At 53.9% G+C, this 17,966-nt stretch overlaps 1 protein-coding gene and 1 pseudogene across 7 annotated transcripts in view; one reads left to right on the top strand and one right to left on the bottom strand.

Moving 5' to 3' along the window:
- The window catches only part of SMPD4 (sphingomyelin phosphodiesterase 4), a 30,920-nt gene extending 19,593 nt beyond the window's left edge, over positions 1–11,327 (top strand). For 4 of the 7 annotated variants that reach the window (XM_074321498.1, XM_019710146.2, XM_019710149.2 and 1 more), the window contains 11 exons: positions 262–333; positions 3,483–3,569; positions 6,120–6,265; positions 6,906–6,996; positions 7,289–7,389; positions 7,980–8,143; positions 8,531–8,736; positions 9,080–9,313; positions 9,576–9,707; positions 9,891–10,019; positions 10,144–11,327. In XM_074321498.1, the coding sequence (XP_074177599.1) occupies positions 262–333; positions 3,483–3,569; positions 6,120–6,265; positions 6,906–6,996; positions 7,289–7,389; positions 7,980–8,143; positions 8,531–8,736; positions 9,080–9,313; positions 9,576–9,707; positions 9,891–10,019; positions 10,144–10,473 (1,692 nt within the window). In that variant the 3' untranslated portion in view covers positions 10,474–11,327. The remainder of the gene's footprint in view (positions 1–261; positions 334–3,482; positions 3,570–6,119; positions 6,266–6,905; positions 6,997–7,288; positions 7,390–7,979; positions 8,144–8,530; positions 8,737–9,079; positions 9,314–9,575; positions 9,708–9,890; positions 10,020–10,143) is intronic. The other 3 variants (XM_019710148.2, XM_074321499.1, XM_019710147.2) reach the window with 2 other exon arrangements.
- Positions 11,328–15,382: 4,055 nt separating this feature from the next.
- Positions 15,383–16,579, bottom strand: LOC141569266 (large ribosomal subunit protein uL29-like; annotated as a pseudogene).
- Positions 16,580–17,966: the final 1,387 nt, after the last annotated feature.

The raw sequence follows: 17,966 nt of genomic DNA, 5'->3' as shown, positions 1-17,966 counted from the left end.
TCATTGCCAAGTCCAATGTCGTGAAGGTTTTTCCCCCATGCTTTCTTCTAAGATTTTTATCGTTTTAGTTTTTCCATTTAATTCTGTGATCCATTTTGAGTTATTTTTTGTTTATGCTGTAAGGTGAGGGCCCAGCTTCATTCATTTGCATGCGGATATCCTATTTTCCCAGCAGCATTGGTTGAAAAGATACTCCTTTCCCCTATTGACTGGTCTTGACACTCTTGTTCAATCATTGGACCAACTGATTCTCTTTTGCAGGTTTTTGTTGAAATGTGGCTTCATCATTATTCCTTGGAGATGTACCAAAAAATGCAGTCCCCTCATGCCAAGGTACGTGGCCAGCCTTCCTTTCCATCGTCTGCCCTGGCCCTGGTCTCCCTGGTTAAACTACTGCTTGTCCCTGATGTCAGTTAGTTTTCAAGGGCTGGATGGTGGGAAACGGAAACCCACCATCACCCTTCACTCAGATTCTGAATAGCAGGTGGGTTTGTTCTCTGGTGGGCTCGCACCCTGATGGCTGGAGGCCTGTCCTCCCTGGGGTCCTCCTGAGCTACTTCCAGAGACCCCCTTCCTGGCAGCAGGAAGTGATGAGGTGGTGGTGCTCCTGCTCCGGGGTAGGGGAGCCGCTGAGGCCTCTGGGAGTCATGTCTGGGTCTGTCTCCTCTGCCATCACAGTGCCTCCTGCTTTCCTGCTGAGGGCGCCACCCGGCAGGCCCCACCCACCGGGTGCCCACGCTGCCCTCCACCACCTCCAGAGCATCGGCAAGCTTTGTGGTGGGTGGGGTCTGACACTGTCCTGCCCGTGGCCTGGCCTGTCTCCTCCTTCTCTTCCTCGCCTTTCCCCGCTCACTTGCTTGTGTGCAGAGTGTGGAGGTGGCTGAGACCCCGGCACCTTCCTGGGGTTGCCGTCCCCAGGGCCCACAGCTCACTGGAGTCGTCGGGGTAGAACAGTTCTGTCCAGTTAGGAAGAAGTGGGAGGGGCACTTAGTGTCACACGCCACGAGACTGCAGTATGCGGCTTCTGTACACCAGATGGCTCCTTAAACTTTGCTTTTGTCACTCACTGCCAGACAGAATTCTCGTGGGCTTCTTTAATAATTAAGGATCCCTGGGTTTTTTAAAAATGGAGAACGGCGGCCTGTAACTTTTGTTCTGTGATTCTGGGGAGATGTGGGAGTTCTGCTCCTGTTGCAGAATCTTAGCAACCAGTTCTGTGGCCCCAGTGCTCTACCGGGTGGAGGCTTGGGGTGCATCCCTCCCACCGCTGCTCTTTTAAAGGGCAGGGAGCCCCAGATCCCTGTCCTGGGTGTCATACAGGAGGGGGAGGAGCAGGACAGGGGTCCATCCTGGGCTGGGTCTCTCGTGTTACAAAGCGCTTGCACGGCCCTTGCTGCTTCCAGAGCAGACCCACTGCATGTTCCTGGCCGGTGCACAGTGGTCAGGGGGCCAGGCTTCCCTGTGGGGTCCTAGGAGGCTCACTTGGCCCCTGTGCCTGTGGCTTGGTCCTGCAGAGGCATAGGCCACTTCGCTGCATTGCCTTCCTTGTCTGCTCACGCTGTCTGCCAAGCCAATGGGAGCATGGGCACTTTCATTTTTAGCAAATCTTCGAGCCATAAAGGCCCTCGGGGCTGTCTGTCACCTGTGAGGATTCTGAGTCCACACAGGGAAGGCGTGGTGGGCTATCCCTGCTAGGGCAAGGGCGCCTTCCCTTTCTGCCCACTGTTTGCTTCCTCTTGGCCAGACCACAGGGTGGGTGAGAGCTGCTCAGAATGGCTGGCAGCGGAGGGTGGTTGTAAATTCCACACCGGGTGCCTATTTGAGGTTCTGCCCTTTGCTTCTTGTTGAGGCAGAAAAACAAAAGCTGAGAAAACTGGGTGTGTGGGAAGCTGGGCGAGACAGCCGTGGAGGTCTGCTTCATCAGCCTCCTTGCGGGGTATCCAGGCCCACTCTGCACCCCACCGCACAGAAATCCTTGGGGGTCCCAGCAGAGGCTTGGGGTCACGTGTTCCTGATGGTAGGGATGCAGGAAGTGTACCTCCTGGAAGTTCCCCAGTGCGTCCGCGGCTGGGCTGGGTTCAGAGGGCATGCTTGCTCCCTAGAGGCCTGGCCTCCACTCTACCCAGCGTGCCGAGTGGGGCCTCTGGAGGGGCGGTAAGGATGGCCACAGCCCTGCAGGCTGCTGTGGGGCCTGCCCTGTGTTCCCGCAGGCCAGGACAGGGACCCACTGGGAGAACCGTGTGTGCCCTGATTCCTCACTAGAGCTGCAGCTGAGCCCAGGGTCTGGCCCAGAGGAAGGCTGTGAATGGCCAGTGCCTTCTGGCTGTGCTCTTTCGCACCCCTGCTCCGCGTGTCTCTGGCTCTGCCTGTCTCCTTGGAGTCTGGCACGTGCGTTCGGACGTCTCCTGTGTGAAGCATGGTGCTTGGGAGGGAGGTATGGCCCTGGCAGGGCAGGGTGTGTGCTGGGATTGGCTCTGGCTGTGCTTGGCTGAGGGAGGGCCGCTTCAGCGACCTTGGTGCAGCAGGCAGGTAGGGCAGAGGGTCCTGGGGTGAGGCCAGACACATGCCAGCTCAGCTGTCACCCTCCGTAGCCCAGGCAGTCCCAGCCTCAGGGTTCAGGCTGCCTCTGGGAGTGTGTGGCCATGGCCAGATTCTTGGGGGCTCCTGCCATTGGGACTAATGAACGGCTCTGTGTATCTAGGGGATGGAGATCCTGGGGAGGTAGAGGCTGGTTTTCCCAGAATTAGAACCGAGGAGTGTTTGTGCCTCACGTAACCATTTCCAGAATGTGGAGTATGGAGGGCGCCCAACAGGGCCCCTTGGGCTGAGCCTGTTCTCACTTCTGCTGCCTTTGGGAACTGGCCCCCATCAGGACAAGACACTGATTAGATCTTAGCAATTGTGCTAGTAAATTTCTCCTTCGGACAGCCCAGGGAAGTCCAATGAATTACGTATTTTTCTTTCCTGGGGCCTAGCTCTAGAGAGGCCTCTATTTAGAACTGGCTCCTCAAAGGTTTCTTTCCTGAACCCCGGGCCTCCAGGGCCATGGTGGCTGACAGTGCGTCCCAGTGAGGCCCCAGGGCCTCTGCAGGGCCATAGCACGCACGTACTGTACATGGTGTCTTGGGGTCAGGGGCGAGCAGGACCCTCTGGAAGGAAAATGAGTCGGGCTGACCTCAGGGAGCTAGAGAGGCCGTCAGGCCCCAGCGGCATGGAGGGGCCCTCCCAGGTAACCTGGGGGTCTGTGTGGCCCGCTGGGGCCTGGCAGGTACCACCAGCAGGGGCTTGGTCTGGGCTGCTGAGAGGCTGGTGGCTCACTGGCCTGAAGTTGCTGGGCTGTGATGGTTCGGATTGTCACTGACGTGCTTTTCTTTTGTTTTTTTTTTCTCCTTACTTCTGGGCTCTCACTCTATTTTTCTCTCCCACTCTCCTTTCCCTCCCCCTCCTCCACCCTGTCCGGCTTCTATGTTTTGTTGTCTCAGCTGGAGGTTCTGCACTACCGACTCAGTGTCTCCAGCGCCCTCCACGGCCCTGCCCAACCCAGCCTCCAGGCCCTCCACGCCTACCAAGTACTGGCTGCTCTCCATCTGTTCCGTTTCACCCCTGCCCCGTGGTGTAAGCCACAGAGCGCATGTCAGTGCAGCGGTAAAGCTGGGGGCCCGCTGGGGCTGCTACAGAGACCCGTTCCACACAGAGCAAGGCCCTGGGGGTTGCGGGGCGGCCTGGCCCTTCAGCCTGGCCCAGCCTCCAGCGGTGCGGACTAGCCGGGGTTTGCGAGTGTGGCCATGTGGCATGGAGTGCGGCACACGATCCTGGCTGTCTGTGGGGTCACCAAATTTGCCTGGCCACGCCTCAAGCCAGCCGAGGTGTCACAATTTCTCGGGTGTTGCGCGGGCTCCGTGCTTGGCCCTGGTTCAAGGGAGTGAAATACTGCTGCCTTTACAGTTCCCCGACTCACTCCACAGTGTAAGCCTGGTGCTCAGTAAGTGACTGAGGACGCAGAAGCCCCGGGGCTTATGGGTGGTTCTGCCCACTCGAGCCTGCGTTGGGGCTCAACCCCCCAGCCTGGAGAGGCTGTCGGTCCCTGGGTGACCCGGAGCTTGGCCTTCTACGAGCCCAGCCTCTTGTGGACTTGTGGGTTCCTCAAGAGGTGGACCAGGTGGGCTGTGACCTCATGGAGATTGTGGTCTGCTTAGGCAGAAATGAACAGTGGGACAGATTCGAGGTCAGCAAAGTGGAGTTCAGACCAGTAGGCTGCTTCAGGGCTGATGGAGTCTCATAGTTCACTGATTTATGAGCTAAGGCGGGAAGTCTGGGCAGAAACTGTGGAAAAGTGTCTGGAGCCCTGCTCACAGCCAGGGACCTGTCCATTTCACCCTCGGCGGGAGCACACAACATTGAACTCGAATTTGAGCACAAGGCGAGAAATCTTGTTTTGCTGGGGTGGGATGATGAGCGCAGCACACAGTGGGGTTCCTGCTCTGAAGTAGCAGCTGCAGTGAGGAGGGAAGAAGAGAATGTTCCAGAAGGTCCAGCATGGACCAGCCAAACACAAAAGTAGATGCTGCTTCAGCCTCCACTGGGGAAGGTCTCACTTGGTTAAGAGCAGGGTTCCTAGAGAAACATCTGGCTGCATTTACTCCACAGGAAGAGGGTTGAGAGCCCTGGAAAGGGATTCAGGAATCCTTAAAAGGTGGAGGAGGCCACCTACAGCGGTGGCCAGAGACTCCTGTGGGGCTTTGGCTCAAGAGAGTGAGGAGTTGGAAGAAAAGAAGTTTGGCTTGACAAACCTCGAGGGAAGGTAGCCGAGGGTGTTACCGTGTGATTGCTGGGGCCTGTGGCAGGGAGCCTGGCTCTCCTGAAACACGAGGAAGAATGGGGCACGATGGGGCTGGGGGTCTCCGTTCTCCTGTTGGTGCTCTGTCCGCGAAGGGAGGGTGGCCAAGTAGGGTAAGGAGCCAGGAATGAGAAAGGGAGGGCTCTCAGCAGGGAGTTACGGCCTGAAAGAGGCCCGGCTAATCTTATATTATTGTTAAAATAGCTCGTGCTTTTTTATTCAGAACAATGTAAATTCATTGTGGAAAGACTTAAAAATACAGATAAGCAGAAGAAAGTTACCTTTTGCCCCACAAGCCATCCCTAAACATAGTCACCTGTGAGCGATGGCCTGCGCCTGTGGAGGCATTTCCGTGGTAGGGAAGCTGCTAGGATGGCGCTGTGGGCCGGCTTCCTCGGCCCCTGAGAGATCCGTGTCAGGAGAGGAAGCGTGGCCTGCACCAGCCTCAGCTGCTCTGGGTTGGGATGAGGCTGCCAAGAGCTCTTCCTACAAGGTTGTTGAGTCCGCAGAGGGCTGGGGGTGAGTGTGGGGAGAGGAGTATGTCAGTCCCGGCAGTCGGAACGGAGGCCAGTGGGTCCTGCCTTCCCATGTGCCCTCTGCCACTCGGTGCTCTTCTGTGCATTCTGTCCCTGCACAGCCAGCAAACAGGCTTTCTCTCGGGTCTGGCTCTCAGCCTACAAGGACTCTGAACCCAAAGCTCGGCTCTTGAGGGTGTTGTCTTGGGGGTTGTGCTGACCACAGGTCCATTAGCTGTGGAAGAAGGGCTGTGTCCGGGAAGGGGAGCAGATGGAAGGGTGGGCTTTCGGCGGGAGGAGAACTGCGGAGTGGTTCAATTGAAAAGGGGAAGCTGTGGGGTCCGGGGAGCTGTCTGAGCAGACGCAGCGGCAGGTGGAGACCCCGAGTCCAGGTCCCGGGGGGGATGGCAGCCTGCCCACCCCCGTTCTGTGTCCTCTGACTGGCGAGGAAGTGAGGACCCCTGGGGACCTGGATGGGCAGCACTGACTCACGTCATCCCCAGAAAGTGCAAAACAGGCCTTTGAAACACGTGGCAGACTTGCCTTGTTCTGGCAGCTGCCCCAGGGTGCATCGCGCAGGCTTCACCACTTTTCGCTGGTCTCATATCCAGCGGTGCCAGGCTTACCTGCGAGTGCCAGGCATGGGTGGGGCTCCAGGTAGTCCCACTCCCAGCCCGGCCCATGCGTCCTGCGGGGGATGTGGTCAGACCTGGGGCTTCCTGCTCAGAAGGACCCGGGTCCTGACGCTGCGCCCCTCTCCACCTCAGGAGTCGTTCACACCCACCGAGGAGCACGTGCTGGTGGTGCGCCTGCTGCTCAAGCATCTGCACGCCTTTTCCAACAGCCTGAAGCCGGAGCAAGTCTCTCCCTCCGCCCACTCTCACGCCACCAGCCCCCTGGAGGAGTTCAAACGGTGAGTCCAGGGCTGTGTGCCTGGCCCGCCTGCTTCCGCCTTGTGCTCTGCACGCGTGGTGCCCACAGTGGCCTTTCTCCAGGGAGTGAGGGCCAGACGAGCAGGGGCGTGGGGGGGCCTCTGTAGGGCAGGCTGGTGGGAAGTCGCCTCCTCCTCTCCTCCCCTCCAGCCCGGCCCCAGAGGTGGGTGGGGGCTGCCCAGCTGCTGTTCCACCTACCATGGCTTTTCCCTCCAGTGGAAAGAGCCAGGCTGGCCAGGGAGAGGCCCCACCTTACTGCTCCCTCTGGTCCCTTTCTCCCCAGTGGCAGGCAGGAAAGCCAGGGGGCTAGGAGTACCTTTGCAGTAGAGTGGCTCAGTTGTCACGGGAGACTGCGCTCTGTACTGCCCCTTCCCTTGCCCCCTCCCCAGGCTGGGGTGGTGGGTGAACCAAGCTGACGAGCATGCAGGAGCAACATCGGATCAGCCACGTGCATGCTGTGTGTCCTAGGAACATTCCCTAACCTCTCTGAACCTTGGTTTTCTACCTCTGAAGAAGGGGGCTTACCCCCTGGGGGTGCCCAGCGCTTCCCCTGGCAGAGCTAACCCTTGCAGTGGGAGCCATTGGGCTCACCTGTGAAGTGACCCACCCCCTCTCCTGCAGGGCCGCCATCCCGAGGTTTGTCCAGCAGAAGCTCTACCTCTTCCTGCAGCACTGCTTCGGCCACTGGCCCCTAGACGCATCATTCAGAGCTGTGAGTGTCAGTCCTGTCACACCTCACTTAGCTGCACTTGGCCCCGCTTCTAAAGGGATAGTGAGAGAGTTTAATATCCTAGGGGTTCACTAAGTCCCCCCATGTCCTCTCAGGAGTGTAGGAAGAAGCCAGAACTGAAGACACCCCTGCCCTCCCCGGCAGAGCAAAGCCCCGCAGCTAGGGACGCACCCCTGCTCCCCTTAGCTGCCTCCCACACCAAGCTCCAGGCAGCCCAAGGGTTTGGTCCAAAGCCTCCCCCCGACAGGCCACCTGTGTGCACACGTCTCACCAGGTCCTGGAGATGTGGCTAAGCTACCTGCAGCCCTGGAGGTACGCACCTGAGAAGCAGGCTCAGAGCAGCGACGGCCAGGCCCGCTGCGTGTCGGAGAGATGGTAAGCCACAGCACCTGGCCTCCCTCAGGGGACCTGCTTGGGGGCCTTCAAGGGCTCTGCTCCTGCAGAGTGGGCAGCTGGCTGACCTTCCTTGACCCTGCTGTGTCCATCCTGGGCCCTGGGATTGGTTTCCTAAAGCAATAGTGCGTCACCCTCTTCCCCTCTGTCCTCTTGCGGTTATCATCTCACTCACATGTATGTTTACTCCCACCCTCAAACCACCCCTCAACCCTTCTTCACCAGCTCTCTCAGCAGCTGCCACGCCCCCCAACATCTCCCGGCCGGCCTCCAGGCTTCTGTCTGTACCTCCTCTCTGACCGCCTTCTCCTGTGCAGCCCCCTGGTTCCCGGACCACCTGGCTTTGTTCCTCTCAGAAAGGGCCTCATCCTGGGAGGACCCCTTGTCCTCAAGGGGCCTAGGTCTCTTCCTGTCCTGCTTCCTCCCCTGCCACCCCCAGGCCTCCTCAGCCACCATTCTAGATGCCTCCATGCAGTCATGGCTGGGGAGAGTGGGGGTGCAGTGGGCGTGAGGACCCGTGTGGCCTTGCCCACTCCGAAGGCCTGGCCCCTGACCTGCTGCCCGGTCCCCAGGGCACCCTTCGTGCAGGAGAACCTGCTGATGTATACCAAGCTGTTCGTGGGCTTCCTGAGCCGGGCACTGCGCACTGACCTGGTCAGCCCCAAGAACGCGCTCATGGTGTTCCGAGTGGCCAAAGTCTTTGCCCAGCCCAACCTGGCTGAGATGATCCAGAAAGGTGAGCCCGTAGCCAGTGGGAAGCAGCACTTAAAGAGGGACCCACGGACCCTGCCTGTGCCTCACGGGCGTGTGGGGGGCCTGGCAGGCGGGGAAGCAGTACTCTCAGCTGCGTCCCCCCAGTGACTGCTGGTGGTGGCATCGGGCGAGCTCGGTCCCTGGCCTGTTTTTGTCTTCGCCAGCTTTGTTTGGGTGTTGGCTTCTCTCGTTTCCTCTTGGCGAACGTCGGCCTTCCTGTTGAGATTGGCAGGGGCTCCAGGACCGTTAGGGCCCCCATGCCTACCATCACTGCCCGTCGGAAACCTCGGAGGCGCTCAGGCTGCCTGCCAGCAGCGACTGGGTATTTTGTGTCCTGGAAAGCCAGAGCGACGTGTGTCCTGCCTTGCAGGTGAGCAGCTGTTCCTGGAGCCTGAACTTGTCATCCCCCACCGCCAGCACCGATTCTTCACAGCTCCCACGTTCACTGGCAGCTTCCTGTCATCGTGGCCACCGGCCGTCACCGACACCTCCTTCAAGGTGAAGAGCCACGTCTACAGCCTGGAGGGCCAGGACTGCAAGTACACCCCGATGTTTGGGCCAGAGGTGCGGACGCTGGTGAGTGGGTTAGGCCGCAGGGCCGTCCTGAACTTCGGGGGCAGTGAGCCAGGGCGGGTGCACAGATTTGGGAACGAAAGAAAGATCGGGCATCGTAGATGCTACTACTCTCTCCCCTTTTTTGTCCAGGAAAGTCTAATTTCTTTCTGACAATAAAGGCAGTGTTTGTTGGAAATTTTCCACATTTAGAACATGCATCTTAGTCTTTAAAAGGCCTCATAACGTGGAAGCCGCCCCTTCTGGCCTTCGGCGGCTTCCACCAGGACTGCCCACTGTTCTTCTGGTGGCTGAATGCCGTGAGGTGGCCCCACCTGAGCCGTCTGACCTCTCACCTGTCCTGCAGGTCTTGCGCCTGGCTCAGCTCATCACGCAGGCCAAGCAGACCGCCAAGTCCATCTCTGACCAGTGTGGGGAGAGCGCAGCCGGCCGCCCCTTTCTGTCATGGCTGGGCTTCTACCCCTCGGACACAAACAGCTCCTACTCAGCTAACGACCTGGATGAGATGGGGCAGGACAGCGTCCGCAAGACGGATGAGTACCTGGAGAAGGCCCTGGAGTACCTGGGCCAGACGTTCCGCGTACGAGCCAGGGCCGGTCCCCTCCCCAGGGTTCAGTCCCCTGCCCCTCACCTCCTTGCCCAGCCCAGGACCAGCCACAGGCCAGGACCCGATGTGGGTCCTGCCTCACAGGCACCTGGGCTCATCCTGTGGGAGATGCCAGCTGTGTCTGCGATGTCGTGTCTGGGTCCCGTCGTTATCACTGTTAGAGGCCCAGGGAGATGACGACCAGTGTCCTCCCCTTCACCTGGAAACTAAAAGCAGGTAGTTTTCTCTCTGACAGCTCAATGAGGCCCAGCTCGCCCAGCTCACACTCGCCTTGGGGACAACTCAGGATGAGAATGGAAAGAAGCAGCTCCCGGACTGCATTGTGGGTGAGGACGGACTCATCCTCACACCCCTGGGCCGGTACCAGGTAAGGCCCATGTCCCAGAGGGGCCTGGCTCCCCAGGGCTTTCCGAGCAGCACAGCTGGTGGTCCTGCTGGCCTGTCCCCATTGGCTGTAAGCAGAGACGGCGCAGCTGAGTCATGTGCAAAGGAGTGTTTCCTGGCCTCCCGTGGCCTGGGTCTCACCGGGGCTCACCTCTCACGCTTCCAGATCATCAATGGGCTGCGCAGGTTTGAAATCGAGTACCAGGGGGACTCGGAGCTGCAGCCCATCCGGAGCTATGAGATCCCCGGCCTGGTCCGCGTGCTCTTCCGGCTGTCGTCGGCCATCAACCACCGGGTGAGTGGGCAGGAGGGCCACACCCCGCCTCGTGCCCTTTCCTTCCTGCGGCCTTTGGGAGGGCTGGCTGGGGCATATGGCCCCTGCCCCTGCCCACTCCCTCATGCCTCTGTCTGTGCTCTAGTTTGCAGACCAGATGGCAGCCCTGTGTTCCCGGGCTGACTTCCTCGGCAGCTTCTGTCGCTACCACCTCATGGAGCCCGTGCTGGCCAGTAGGCACCTGCTGAGCCCTGTGGGGCAGAGCCGTTCGGCTGGCTGTGTCCGGGGCCCCAGGCTCAGCCTGCGCTTCCTGGGCAGCTACCGGACACTGCTGTCCCTGCTGCTGGCCTTCTTTGTGGCCTCTCTGTTCCGCATTGGGCCCGTGCCCTGTGCCCTGCTTCTTGTGCTGGGCTATTTCCTGTACGCCATGGCCATGGCACTGCTGACTGAGCGGGGCAAACTGCACCAGCTCTGACCGGGAGCCAGCACTGTCCCCACGCAAGCCGGCAGGATGGCCACATGGCCCTCGCGTGCACCTGGGAGGCTCCTCCGAGCCTGGACCCGGTGAGATTCGCGCTCCTAGGGGTGGTTTCCCTGCAGCCTCAGAGCCATCTGGAAGAGCACCTGAAACAAGGGTGTGCACCAGGCGTGGCCAGGAAGGGAACAGCGTCAAAGGGCCCGTGAGGTGTGAGGACAGGGACAGCCCAGGGCCCGGCCGCTTCCCTCCTGCCCGCCATCGGAGGCTCCGCAGTGACGTGGCTCTCGAGGCCTTTCTCTTCTTGAACTGTTCCAGGATTTAGCCATGCGACGCCGAGGAGTCGGTGCTTTCCCCGGAGGGCCCTTGGCCTCCACCCTTGCTGTCCGTGAGGTGGGCAGTGTGGCGTGAGTCTCCTCTTCCCAGGTGACACTAGGACAGCAGCTCAGCCTCTGGCTCCAGAAAAGAATCAAAGACCCTAAGAGATTTCCTGCTAAAATTAGATGATGGTTCTCCTCTGAGTCCTAATTTTAAAACTAAATTTTGCCAGCACACTTGGCAAACAACAAGGGTCTTTCTTCGTGTTCTCCCAGCACTTCCAAGACTGGGCCATACAATTCCACTTTTGAGGGGAAAAGGTCCTGTAGGAGCACAGGTGTCGGTGGGACAGTGCTTTGCCTCCGGCTCCCTTCCGGCCCCCAGGCCAGGGAGCGCGTCACCGCCTTGTCCGATGGGCTCTCTGTGGGCGCGGTGGATATGGCAGGGCCATCCTGCACGCTTCTGGTCTACAACCAAAGATGATCAAAAGCATTGTTTGTATCCTCAATAAAATTAAGTGCTCAGAGACACAGTAACTTTTTGATAGCATGCAAATATTTAAACTATACAATTACACGTTCACTGTCAAAATCCCTACGGGGTCTCACACACCTTTCATCGGACAGATGACTCACTGGAGAGAACAATGATTTGAATGACCACTGTTTCAACAGTGATTTAAACAGCCAGCGTTTTTAGTGTGTTGTGTTGATTTTATTTTTTAATTTTTTTATTAACTTTATTTTAAGTGTGTTTTTCCAGTAGTTGTTTCAATCTAGTTGTGGAAGGCACAGCTCACAGTGGCCCATGTGGGGATCGAACGGGCAACTTGTTAAGAGCACCGCACTCTAACCAACTGAGCTAACCGGCCGCTCCTATTTTTTAATTCTCAAACTAAAAGTTGGACTTTGTATTTTGATGTAAACTGAGAGTGGTGGCATTTTAAGGCCTGTGACCAAAATTCCAACTAGATTTGTAACTGACCGTGTATGTAAAGAAACCTGTCCTTGGCCCTGAGTCTTGCAGTGCCTGGGCTCTGCCTCCAGTGTGGTCCCCTAGAGAGTCCCCAGTACTTAGGGACTGCAGGTGGCCACTGGGTACCCTGTTCCTTCCCCAGGGGTCTGGATTCACTTACAGAAGCAGCAGACCGAGGCAGATTAGACACAAGAGACTGATGGGTACAGTGGGCCCCCAGAGGTTTGAGGACGCAGGCTTGGTGTGGGTCTTGGCCACCACAGGGCCCACGCCGGATCTAAGCTCTTGAGAATGTTGCCTTCTACTCAGCATGTCAGAGTTGGCCTTAATACAAAACACTGGCAGTCCTGGGACGTGTGTGGCACCTTCTGTGGCTTCTGGAAGCTCAGAGGGTCGTATGTGCAGCTGGGAACTGAACTGTGCGCTTAGCCCCAGGAGTGCGCTGGCCTGAATGTTCATGTCCCCCTTTCCCTGGGCAGGGTAGTTGCTTTGGGTCAAGTGTGATGGAAATGGGAAATGATAACCATGGCTTCTACAATCAGCGTTGGCAAATTACTGACTTTTGTTACCGGACGCATTAAGTCGAGAAGAGATGAACACACCATGAAATGATGGCCTGGGCTCATGTTAAATATTTCCCCACGATACCCATTTTTGCAGCTCCCTCTGACGGAAGTGCACCCCTGCCCATGATGGTGGGGTACCGCCCCCTTGACCATTATGGCTTCACTAGTTCCCTACGCACAACCTTCCTGTCCGCATTCATTTCTCTCATGCTTTTTTCTTCTGAAAACATTGTCCAACACCCTAAAAAGCGAAAATGTCTGCTTCACCCACACATCCTACTATGTGCACCCTCAGCTGTGCTGGGGGTACAGAACAGGCAGGACCACCCACCGCTCTGGGACCTCGTACTGCAAAGCCCAGAAGTCATGGAGAACCAAGGACAGTAAGGTCAAGAGGAAACAGTTCCAGTGATTGGGGGCCTGAAGGGTGGCATTGGGGAGATCAGATGGCACATGGGAAGAAGAACCCGCAACACACTGGCTTGTGCCTGAGAAGCCAGGAGCAAAGAGGGTGGCTGGGGTGCCAGCTGCTGTTGGATGAAGGCAATGGGGTCTGACAGTCACAGTGATCCGAGTTCAAGTTCGTCAAGAGCTTTCATTCAGGTGCGAGGACCGGAGGGAGAAGAGCCAAGGCCAAAGTGCAGTTGGGGTTATGTGCTGGGGTGGGGTGCACAGGCCTGCTCGGGGGCTGGCGTGGCTACGGAGAGGAGCAGGAGCTGGGTCTGTGGCACGTCGAGGAGGAAATGGCTATCCTGTGGGGGAGGCTTTTGGCCCGGGCTCAGGGTAGGTTAGGCTGGAGATGGGAGTTCTAGCCGTGCCATTCTCTACCCCTCCTAGAAGCCTCAGGAGTGGTTTATGTGAACTTCAGGCCAAATGCAGACCACGTGGGCCCGGCCTTCTGGTAGCACTGGGCACAGAACCGCAGCTCCGTGGTTCTGAGGTTTCGCTCTGCCTCCAAGACTCACCAGCCCATGAGGCTGTACTGTACCTTGGACATGCTGGACCCACTGTCTTTCATGACCCACTTATCTAATGGCATTTGATAATCTCCCAATCTAAGCATATTGTGTTCTACAGAACACCATCTGGAGAGTTCTGAGTGTGCATCTGAAATCTTCTCCATTAAGATCTATGTTTGAGGCGCCCAAGTGAGGTGGATGAAGCAAGCTTTCTGTTTCAGTTGGTCCCCAACAGCCAGAGCTTATTTCCCCCACCCCACTCGCTTTCTCCTCAACGGCATATTTCAACTCTGTTGAAATGTGCAGTCGGCTGTGGTTCTCGGGACAGGTCTCTGAAGGTCTGCCCACCCTCCCCTCAGACAGCTGGTGTCCACCTGTCCACACATTCAGTCATCACTCCTTCTAGGGAGCCTCACCCACCCACCAACCGAATTGTCCTCCTCCCAGGTTGGGTGAAGTGCCCTCCGTACTTACCCCACCATCCCACAAATGACAGCAGAGGGGCTTCTTTATCACTTGCTTGGTCCTGGGCACTTCAAGATGCTGAATAAATAAATACTTGTGACCTGAATCTCCAACTAGCATGTTTGCTCCTCAAGGACAAATATTATATTGCACTCATTTTTCTAGCTCCCGCACTGTGCAAGCTCATAGTAGCTGCCCAAAAAGTACATTTGTTTGACAAATACTTACACCTATTATGTATCCAGCTCCTAACATCTCAGGAGTCAAAATAAGAACTTGGATAAATGAATTGGTACATAAATAGAAAAGGATTGGGCCCAGGAGAAGGGCTCTTCAGTCTACTGTTGAATGACAATCATTGGGAAAAACATGGTCACTGCATTGGAAGGGATCTGTCCAATCATTCAGATCAGACCCAGGTATGAAAGCTAAAACTATAGAACTGTTAGGAGAATACATAGGAGTAAATCGTCAAGACTTTGTATTAGTCAATGGTTTTTTAGATGTGACACCAAAAGTGCAAGTGACAAAAGAACAAATAAATAAATTGGATTTCATCAAAGTTAAAAATATTTGTGCTGCAAATGATACTATCAAGAAAGCCAAAAGATAACCTACAGAATGGGAGAAAATATTTGCAAATCATATTTGATAAGGCAATTTTATCTAGACTATACAAAAAATCCTTACAATTCAACAATAAAATGGTGTAAGTAATCCAAATTTAAAACACGCATAGACGAAGGACTTGAATAGATATTTCTCCAAAGAAGATAAACAAAAATGGCCAAGAAGCACAGGAAAAGATGGTCAGCATCACTAATCAGGAGGGAAATGCAAATCAAAACCACAATGAGATATTATCTCACAATCACTAGGGTGGCTGTAAGACATACAAAAACCAGAGTTGGTGACATGGAGAAATTGGAACCCTCACGCATTGATGGCGGGAATATAAAATGGTGCAAATTTTGGCAAGCTCTCAAAAAGTTAAACATACACACGAAAACTTTCACACAAATGCTACAGTAGAGAACGTGCACCATGAACAAAAGGGAGCTACCTTGGCAAGCCTGACAAGCTCAATAACTGAAAGTAACCGCATGGGATGCTTTGATCATAAAAGAGTCCTGAAATCACGTCCTAAGGCTTGTATAATAGATTAATCTTTACTTTGAGCAAGCCCCATCCATTGTTTTTGTGCATCTAGCAGAACGTGCTTGAAATGTCAGAATGATCTCTTCTCCAGACCTCCAGAGATAAACACCCCTGGTATCGGGGCAAGACAACTCCATTTCTCATTTTTACCTTTTACCTGCATACTTCTGTAAACTATGTATGTGAAATGTTAACAGTCCTGCACCCACCAAAGCAAAAGAAGTATGTATCTCTGCATTTTACTTTTTATTCAATCCTAGAGATTTCCCTGCTTTATTTTCTCCTCCGTCTTTAATCTGCCACCAATGGATTTCATGTAACCCTCCTTACATCTTCTCCTTTGATTCTAATGTATAAAAAAAAACTGCAAAACTGCTATTCCTTTGAGATTTTGCTTCTGGGACTGGCCCCTAAAACTTGATTCAAATACTTTATTTTTTTGTCAGTGAGTTTGTGCTTCATTGATGCTCAGACCTCCCACAGTAGGTACAGATGTGGGTACAGCTGCTCCTTCCGCTACTGCTTTTTTTTTTTTTTTTTTAATTATTTTGTTTTTAAATTTTATTGGGAAATATTGGGGAACAGTGTGTTTCTCCAGGGCCCCTCAGCTCCAAGTTATTGTCCTTCAATCTAGTTGTGGAGGACGGAGCTCAGCTCCAAGTACAGTTGCCATTTTCAATCTTTAGTTGCAGGGGGCACAGCCCACCATCCCATATGGGAATTAACCAGCAACCTTGTTGTTGAGAGCTCACGCTCTAACCAACTGAGCCATCCGGCTGCCCCTCTGGCAGCTCAGCGGCAGCTTATTGTCTTCAATATAGCTGTGGAGGGCGCAGCTCACTGGCCCATGTGGGCATCGAACCGGCAACCCTGTTGTTCAGAGCTCACACTCTAACCACCTGAGCCATCCGGCCGCTCCAGCTGCTGCTTCTTGGTCTTCAGGCTCTCTCCCGCTTATTGAGCCGGCAGCGCATGGCACGTGTTTTCTTGGGCCAAAGATCCAAGGGCTTGCACTTCTTGCCCTTGTAGAATTTCCCGAGGTTCTCTTTCTGAGTCTGGTTAATGACAGTGAGAACACAGGCGATAGATTTGCGAACAACTCAGATCTTGGAGAGCTTGGGAGACACGCCACCTGTCATTTTGTTGATGTGTACCTGGGACAGCTCTACCCTCAGTTCGCCCAGCTGTTTTAGCAGCTTCTCCTCCTTCTGGCTCCGAAGGTCTTGAGCCTTAATTTTGGCCAGGGCTGCACAATCCACCGGAAACGCCTCCTGCTCGGCGAGCTCAAATACTATTTAAACTTTTCTTTCGGTTTGGAATTTCTTTCATTGACAGTGAGCTCCCAAGCAGCCTTTGGAATATTTTTGAGACTATTAGTATACTTATTTATGTGTCTTTTCCCGACTGCCCTAATAACTGTTTCCTTGGGTGTTAGTTCTTTTTTATTGCATTTCGTTCTTTTAGGGTATGTTTTTCAAATATTTGGTTATTCTCTGTTCTGCCTCTCTGTGTTTTGAGGATCCTTATTCGTTTGTGGATGCAGCCTGCTGACAATGACTATGTGAAGGCAATATTCTGATATGATTAGAGAAGCTGTGCTGGTAGTTACCGATAAGGGGCTCACTCACTACTGGGGCACTTACTTCCCTGCGCCTCCTTTGCCATCTGCAGTGTCTCTCTTATCCTGAGATCCAGTGTCACTGTTGTCCATTGTTCAGCCCGATCAGAAACTGGCTAAACAGCAGTAAGAGCAGCGCCCTAACAAATCACCCAGCTATGGCCCCTGGAGCCTCTTCTGGCAACTTTTATCGTCCATCACTCTCCACTTAGAGAGAAGTTCTCTCTTGCTCCTATTTGGATAAGGTTCCATCTAGACATTTCTCTACGAATGTGACCCTGTCTGCTTTCCCTCTTTCAGGAATTCTCACAGTTTCTAGTGTACGGATGACACTTTCTCTTTCCAGTGTAGTGATAGCTTAGTCAAGTACACCTTTTTTTCTTCAGCCATCCCAAGAGATTTTGACTGATAGGGGAGGCAGGTACCATAATAAACATAATTTAAGTTTCCCTTAATGATGTGAAAAAAGTCTAGGATGTTGTGGACACCCTTATGAAGATTAATTACAGAGTAGTACATTCTGCAGTAAATCGAATGGCGCCAAAATGAAAAGGTTCTGCTAAAAATAACAAGCTCCACTGGTGTTCTTTTATGGGTAAGGTTTCTTTGTGACATTTGACTTGAATATTTTTCAGGATAAAACTGTTTATGTCAATACACTGAGAATATAGGCTCACAACCAAGAAATTGTGCAACTGCTTGAACAGATTCAAGTTGTTAACTTAAAAAGGCCTTTCAAAGTGAGAGGCAACAAGCATTTATTTCAGATCAATAAGGACAGTTATTTGGGACACACTGATTCAGGCAGAAGCCCAAATAGTGTTCCGATTGGGAGACAAAGGCAGTGGGTATTTATGAGGAAGGGAAGGGGAACAATTACATCAATAGAAGGAAGGCATTCCTATTGGTGCTGATAATATAACAGTGATATTCATTCTGAACACTATTTAAAATTTTCAGTCTAATAGTCATTACTGCAGTAATCATAATAACTGCTTTCTTGTTATCTTTGGGAAACAAGTTGACTTAGGCCCAGTCCAAAGGTTTATTTTGCCCTGTTTTAACATTGCAAAGATTTGAGGCCTAAGACGTGTAAGGCAGTTCCTCTGGCATGGCAGCTCTGGCTTCATTTTAAAGTGGCCCCATTTATTTATTATTATTTTTTGACAAAGTTATCTTTTGAAAGAAAAAAACTCATTCTAACTGCATTAGCCACAAACATATTAAAGTCTTTTGTGTTATCAAGAATATAATTCAATCTCTTAAAATATGTACAATATAATAAATTTACCCTCTTCCCCTATAGCACTTAAAGCGTTGTCTGCATTTAGCATAAATTAATACCTGCACTCTAGGGGACTATTAGTAGGGTAACCATATAATTTATCATCCAAATGAGGACACTTTGAGAATAAATGTAGGTGCTATTCATAA

The sequence above is a fragment of the Rhinolophus sinicus genome, linkage group LG16 (assembly GCF_036562045.2).
Source record: "Rhinolophus sinicus isolate RSC01 linkage group LG16, ASM3656204v1, whole genome shotgun sequence".
Lineage (NCBI taxonomy): Eukaryota > Metazoa > Chordata > Mammalia > Chiroptera > Rhinolophidae > Rhinolophus > Rhinolophus sinicus.
The sequence above is the reverse complement of the archived record's forward strand: the minus strand, read 5'-3'. Positions and strand labels throughout refer to the sequence as shown.